The sequence below is a fragment of the Pinus tabuliformis genome, chromosome 8, assembly GCF_031772625.1.
Source record: "Pinus tabuliformis cultivar Carrire ecotype Pingquan chromosome 8, CPIR1, whole genome shotgun sequence".
NCBI lineage: Eukaryota > Viridiplantae > Streptophyta > Pinopsida > Pinales > Pinaceae > Pinus > Pinus tabuliformis.
Window position 1 is genome coordinate 1,389,362,331 of NC_142294.1, and position 8,135 is coordinate 1,389,370,465.

At 32.2% G+C, this 8,135-nt stretch overlaps 1 protein-coding gene across 1 annotated transcript; it reads left to right on the forward strand.

Moving 5' to 3' along the window:
- Positions 1 to 4,793: 4,793 nt before the first annotated feature.
- Positions 4,794 to 7,784, forward strand: LOC149240737 (CASP-like protein 2BC1). The gene is made up of 3 exons (XM_089367356.1): positions 4,794 to 5,204; positions 5,486 to 5,618; positions 7,254 to 7,784. Exons 1-3 carry the CDS (start codon positions 4,963 to 4,965, stop codon positions 7,545 to 7,547), a joined length of 669 nt encoding a protein of 222 aa, XP_089223482.1. The 5' UTR covers positions 4,794 to 4,962; the 3' UTR covers positions 7,548 to 7,784.
- Positions 7,785 to 8,135: the final 351 nt, after the last annotated feature.

Genomic DNA, 8,135 nt, shown 5'->3' on the forward strand with positions numbered 1-8,135 from the left:
GCAACAAAAATTGCCGTGAAATCCAAGGCCAGAAGGCCCCCGGATTTGAGAGAAGAAAAACACAATTAAGCGTTCTGAAGGAATACTTGTAGGCTCGAAGGGTCGACGTAACACCCTCCTATTCCCGTTCCAGGCGTCCTTACATGTAAACTAGAACCATCAACGTGTCCAGTGGAGAGGAGGGGATAACATGCATGACCCTATATCCTATACGCAGGGTGGCGAGATTTTAGGACCTACAGACAAAATGTCTGAGAGTTGACACCTGTAACAAATCATACTAAGCCAATCAGCTGCTATCTCCCAGGAATAATCTGTCTTAAGCTTTAACAGGTGGCTGATACCCGAGAATGCATGCAGTATAAACCACACTAAGCCATTCAGCTGCAAAAGTGTTTAGATCTCCCAGGAATTTTCTGTCATGAGCTTAAAACAGTGGCTGATACCCGAGAACGCATGCAGAAACCAACATTATGACACAGGGTGGCAGAATGCCTTGCGAGCCACAACAACCAGAAGAAACTCTCGCCAGATGTCTATCCTTGACAAAAATGTCGAAACCTGTGCGGGTTAGTGATAGGGTATCGAAATCTCTCTAGATACCGCTTGCTCTCCCGCGCTCCGGCCACTCCTCACCCTCTACAAGTATTTCTCTCAAAACGAGTGAAAAATACATATATTAGTGTTTTGCTCAAAATTAGCATAAATTCATCTTAACTCCATATTAACCAAGAGTTAAGAGGAGTCAAATCCCTTGAGGTGCAAACCATTTGCATCTTGAAAGATTTGATCTCTCTCTACTCTTTGTAAATCCATCATTAAAATAAATTCATTTAAATGTTTGATTCCTTACTCATCGCCCTATTCAAGGAAAACCACACCACCTAAAATAACTCATTGGTGGTCCGTAAGGGGGCAAACTTTCACTCCTACCAGATACCTCTGGGCTGTATTTAAGGAAAACCACACTACCTAAAATAACCCATTGGTAGTCCGTAAGGGAGCAGACTTTCGCTCCTACTAGATACCTTTACCTTTGGGCCGTGTTTAAGGAAAACTACACCCCCTGAAATAACCCATTGATAGTCCGTAAGGGAGCAAACTTTCATTTCTACCAAATACCTCTAAGTCTTAGGCAGCTAATTTTCGTAAGTCTAAGAAAAAAATCTTAATCAAATAAAATACATTGTTAAAACATACTGTAAACCAGAATGATATAACTTTTCATCATCTAATAATATTTTATTTTGTAAATTTTATTTTTTAATATTTAAAATAAATTCAATACTTTAACCATTTAAAAAAAAACACGCACACTAAGCCACTCTAATGTTTAGACTCTCTAAAATGCAGGACAATAAATTATTACTCTCTAAAACGCAGGACAATAAATTATTTTTCATGAAGGACTTAAAAAGAGTGTAGCCCATGGAGTTCTTGACAGGATGACTGACGCCATCGGAATCTTTCGGCTGTTTTGTCGGTAAATTTCACGCTTGCAGTTAATTTTCGTTGAAAAGCTTTGTTCAATTATGACTTATGTATTTGATACATTAAGAAGTCCAAATTCGTTTATCTGTTTTATTACTATTCAGATAGTAAATTTTATTAAAAATTAGGACAAAATAAATTTAAGTATTTATATTAAAATTATGGTGGTCTTTTATTAAAAATGAATGTATGAAATTTTACTGATTTAAAGTTATTTTTTATTTTAAATAACAAAACCATAGAAGTTGTATATATATATATATATATTTCTTTTTTCAGAACGAAAAAGCATCATATAAATTATATTGAGAGAATATAAGTTCTAGAGTGTACATATAACAACATTCAGTCGCTGTGTGATCTTGATTTTTAGGATGCAAAATTGATGACAAAAATTCCCAAAAAGAGCATCATACATAAAACAATACCATGTATATGCTACACATACTAGGTCTATTCAGATAAGAAAAGCTAGATCAGGGGCATTCATATATCATGACATGTTCAAAACATATAGAGGCAAAAGATGATAATAAGGAAAAGACATAGAAATGGTCAGCAGCCAGGAATGGAGAAATCTTGGATGAGCCAGGAATTCTCATCGAGAGTAACCTTCAGGGACCAGGGCCTGTCCCGAAAAGCAAACCCTCCTTTGACAGAGAATCCGCTTGCTGATTTTGATCGCAGCAGATGTGCTGAATTGAGCTGTCTTTCATGAGACCCCAGTGAAGCTTGATCCTGTCCAACCAGCTTGCTAGGTGGGGGCATCTGATGTGACTATATGGAGTAGTTTAATTATTAAAAATATTTGTGTCTATTTTATTGGAATTTGGGGATATAATTTTTAATAAGATTGTGAATTTTAATAATTTAGAATAAGTTTTTAAATATATAAATGGATTCATCACTTTTGAAGCACAAATCACACAACTTGATTAAAAAAATTATTAATAAAATATCTTTAAAAATATATATATTTTATAATTTTTTTTTTAATAAAAACTAATATACAACTACTTCATAAATACCTCTAAAAATACTTAAACTCACTAATCAGAAAAAGACCATTTAATATGGTCTCCTTTGATGCAACCACTTATTTAAGCCTTATCTCAAAATGCCCCATAATTCTAGAAAACCCTCGAAAAAAAAATTAAACTTTATCCAATAATGAAAGACCTCTTAATTTCTACCATCAAATCCAATTCCTTTAAAAAATATATCTCATAATTAAACTACACTTCCAAAAATATAAATTTCTATTAAAAAATTATAAATTTCGCAATCATTTTAATTTTGAATTTCCATATAAATAACATATTTTTGGAATTTCTATATAAATAACCTAAATTTATTAATAAACCTACAGTACCTCAATCAACACGATATAGCTAGATGCAGAGAGCTGACCCAAAATTCGCCTGTGTCAGCTTCTTTCTACGGCACAATTAAAACAATGCTGTCTCCAGTACTAAGGGTTTGGTTTGATTGTTATGGCAATTAATTATTTGCAGCATTCCATGTACTCTCTTTTGACTATTTTAAAGAAATGGTTTTTATAACCCATAATCATAGACATTCAAGGTTGTATGGTGCAGGATGGCTAAGGAAATTTGGCAATTGGTTTTACAACTGAGATTAGAATTTTTTTTAAGGATATTCTTCTCTATTGGGTAGAGAAGTTTATAAATTTTTGTTTTCAGGGAATTTGGTTAATTAGAAATAAGGTTATTTTTAAAAATTAAATATCAGTAAAAAAATCTAATCATCTTATTATATTATTTGTGTTATTTTTTATTGTTTAGACAATATAATTTGATTGTAAGAAATTTCAGCAAAATTACATAGAGAATCATTTGTTCATGCGTGACGATGAACCACACTAGTTGGTTCGAAAGGCGTCGACAAATGATTCTCTATGTGATTTTGCTGAAATCTCTTACAATCAAATATGGAACACAGAAGTCTAAACTCTCTAATATAATTTGAAGTAAAATAGGAAAAAATAAAGAAAGATCAATTTCTCAATCATATCACAATGTTGTCCAGTTAGTTTCTTTGATGGAGCTGTTCAAAAGGGTCAAGAGGATAGATGAGGAGGGTGAATGATTGAAATAATACGGAATCTATTTATAGATGAGGAGGGTGAATGATTGAAATAATAGAGAATCTATTTATTTAGTTCAAAATTGGTATAGCATGTGAAGCAACACAAAGACCAAACTAATTATCTTTGCAGCTTTTGAGAAAAATTAAATGCATTCAAATTTAAGGAGATTCAAATTGTCTAATAAATTGGTTGGCAAGTAAAGCTCAGCATAAAATCCTAGTTCAAAATTGGTGTAAGATGTGAATCGACACAAAGACCAAATTAATTATCTTTGCACCTTTTGAAAAAAATTAAATGCATTCAAATTCTAAGAGATTCAAATTGTCTAATAAATTGGTTGGCAAGTAAAGCTCAGCAAAAAGTCCTCAACTTTATTTCTTGGAAAATTAAAATTGCGGAGTTAAATAAACTTTCTGAAAATCAGTATCTAACACATCCACAGAACTAAATTAACAACAGATATTCTATAAGAAAAGAGTTCTTTCTATGGACAAAGATTTCATCTATTATAAAGAAATAGTTTACAGCTCAACTCAAGTGCACATTCTATCTATATATACTACACAAAACTTCTTGGTTTTCTTTTCAATAAAAATCTAAGTTTGTTTGTTTGGTTGGTTTTATTAGAGTTGGGGATGCATCCCTCAACGGTTTTTTGCTGGTATGTTTTAGACCTCTCCTTAGACAGCTTCATGTTTGAGGACAAAATCTGAATTTTCTGATTTTGATTTGTTTTTTTACCTCTTCTGAATATTGCCATCTTTTTGTCTTCTGACAGCGAACTGTAAACAATTTTACTACAGTATTTATTGTATGTCACTGTATATGCCTGTTCTTTTTTTTAATTCCAGCTGGAATAACTAAAAGCTACTTTTTCTGTTTGAAAAAAAAAAACCTTGCTGTCTGATCTTCAAAGAGTTTGGTTAATAAATTATGTACTCTGGAAGATTAAAACAAACGTGTTGTCTGATCTTCAAAGAGTTTGGTTATTAATGAACCAAAAGGAAAAAAAAATACTGTGGAAGATTTGTATTAAGTTTTCAAAGAGTTTGGTTCTTAATGACCGAAGGAAAATATAAATTAAGTACTCTGGAAGATTTGTATTAAGTTTTTTAATCCAAACTTTGTAAAGATAAAAACTTATTTATTCTGAATTTGCCCCTACCATCTTCACGGTCAACTTACTCCTTCAATTGTACAATCAAATGCACTGTGAAGCATAGGTGAGAAAGAGATGTACACCAAAATTTCGCTTTATCCCTGAAGCTTTTTAAGGTGTATGAGTCTGACTTAGAATTAGTGTATGGCATTACATTAGTTGTCCATCTCTGTGAAAGGAGAGTACCTACAGTGGCATTGAAATGAGGAAGCAGACTGGCAGTGTAGTTAGCAGGTTTTGTGGGCCTTTACTCCATCTCCCTTCTCTTGACAATACTGAAATCCCTAAGATGGATAGGGGGCTGAGGATAACAGAAGTGATATTGCGTTTTGCTGTGGTGATATTTGCTCTTGTTTCAGCAATCATTGTACGAACTGCCTCTGCAACTCGAGACATTGCTGGAATGCAGATACATGCCAATTTCACATTGCTGAAAACATTCCCGTGAGTTTTACATTATTTCGTTTCTACAATACTTATAAAGATCCAACTTTTAGTGTTTCCTGAAAACAAAGATCCAACTTTTAGTGGTTTTTTGAAATGGGGGTATCTTTAGAAACAGTGCAGGGCAGATAAAATCTGACATGGGCTCTTTGTTTTTTATCCAGACATTAATCTGACATGGGTTCTTTGTTTTTAATCCAGATTCTAATCTGACATGGGTTCTTTGTTTTTAATAAAGATTCAGAGTCTAATCTGACATGGGTTCTTTGTTTTTAATCCAGATTCTTAGTCACTGTAGATGGAATTCTTGCAGTATACTCTCTTCTGCAAGGCTTGAATTGCTTCATCAATCTGTACAGGCGGAATATCCTGTTGAACAAGGCATTGGCATGGACGATATTTTGTTGTGATCAGGTATGACCAGCTGAAACCTTTTCATTATCTTAGAACACCCAAGGAGGGAAGGGGGAGAGCTGAAACCATTTCATTATCTTTCCATCCAGAGAAGGGAAGGGAGGAGAGCTTACAGGGGTAAAATTAATCACAAGACTTTTTATTTTGAGTGAAATTTCATATATATTCATTTTTTTGAGAAAGGAAGGGTGGATGGCTGGTTGGTAATCTAATTCCTTAATTAGATTATGAATATGGGATATTTCATGAATATGAAGCAAAGTTAATTATTGATTTTGATTTTGTGGTATATTTGTAAGATATTTAAAATTGATAATCAAATTGGGTTTAATAATACATAAGATTAAATATATAATTATGTAGCGAAGAAGTTTGGAATGAAGGTTAAAGTATTTATTATTTTAATAGAAAATAGATTTTAAAAATTATTCTATAACCCAAAACAAAGATAATGTTTTAATCTCTAATTTCTTTTAATTAATATTTGATGTAAATATGTTTAAGTTAGATTCAGCTCATCTATTGAATGGAAGAGCGATTTACCTATAATGGGACGAGATGATCAAGATCCTCGGTAGAGTAGTTTAGACATCTTTATAGTTTAATTTCTCCAAAAATAGCTTCCATCCTCAACCCCTCTTTATAAAATTTCAATCTCTAACTTTAATTATCAACATTTTTCAACCAATTCAATAACCATATATATATAATCAATATATTCACTTTAGAAAAAGTTAAACCTTACCCCTTCAAAAATATATATATATATGTATTTTCAAAAAAATCTCCATCCCATCCTAATTAACTATACTGCGGCTAACTTCTCAATTAAAAAATCTCCAGAATGATCTTACTCTCTTAATATGTTCATTGACAGGATTCATATCTTATGTTACTGCAGCTAACTCTTCTCAATTAAGAAATCTCCAGAATGATCTTACTCTCCTAATATGTTCATTGACAGGATTCATATCTTATGTTGTTCTGTAACTGGGATATTGAACTTCACTAAGAAAAAGTAAGAGCCTGTGAGGTCTGTTTATATCACAATAGACACTACATTGTGAAGACAGATTCAATATAATTGGGGTAAAAATGAATAAGCAATAAAACCCTCTTTATATTTTATTTCAACTTAAAGAAAAAGTTAATTTCAATAGTGTGTAATTTATTTTGAAAATATATTTTTTTTTTTTTAAATCTTTTTATTGCTGAGAGTAAATAGTCAATAATGTGTAATTTATATTGCAAAGGTTTCTTTTTAAAATCTTTTTATCGCATAGAGTAAAGAGTCAATAATGTGTAATTTATATATATTGAAAAGTTTTTTTTTTAAATCTTTTTATTGCAGAGAGTAAAGAGTGTGAGGTAACATTTGAATTTAATTGGATTTTTTTTGTTTTGGAATTAGAATATTATTGAATTTAATTCGATGAATATTTGAAATCAGATAAACCCAAGTGAAGTAATTGAACTTACTTTTATATATCAAATTCTAAAATATTTTAAAAATCAACCAATCTAAATTCTAAAATATTCCAAAACTCAACCAATCCTTTGCTGGTTATTACTGTTGTAATTAACAATGTTGGGTATTACCATGTTCTCTTATTATTAAGTTTATCCAATGAGCAGGTCATGGCCTATGTTACCTTCGCTGCAGCAGCAGCGACTGCAGAAGCAGCATATATTTCAGAGCAGGGGCTGGAAGAATTTGAGTGGATCAAAGTATGTATGTTTTTCAGAGCATATTGCTTGAAATCTGGAGTTGGGATGGTTAATGCGTTCCTGGCAGCTCTGTGCATGGTGTTTGTGTCTGGCATGTCTCTGTTTCATCTTTTCAGACTATATGGAGAAAAAGGGGCAGAAAAACAAGGACTGATCAATGAAGATGCAATAGAGTGCTCAAGCTCGTTGAATGGAATTTAAAATATATCTGATACGTTCTTCAAATAGCCCACCTACAGTTTCTGGGTGCTGTAAAAATCTCGCAGTTTTCAGTGCAATAAAATCATGGCTGGTGTACCTCCTGAGCGTTAATTTAGAATTTACAGGTTCGTTGTAACTGATTCATACTGCTATCATCTCCCGTCTCCCGTTACATTCGTAATTGTATTATTCAATGTTTACCTATGTATAAAATAATATTTATCATTTATAATGTTATTAGTGGGGATTCAAACCTAGGTAGGGAAGAATCTTCATTTTGACCCAATCACTCTAGATAACTGTAATTGACACACCAACACTTACATAAACACAATTTTTTTAATTGGGTTTACTTTGGGTAGTTAGCATGAATTATTGTCCTCTTCACAAATTCAATTTCCACATGCCATATGATGATGTTACAAAAGTACATTGTTATAATGACTTCTGAGAAATAATTTATTCTTGCATATCAACTAAAGTATGAGATATTTTATTACATCAATATGGATTTATCTTGATCATGGATCTAGCAAGCTCCTAGAGGTATCAAAATCTCTTAAAGTGCAAATCTCTTTACGAGTGTAA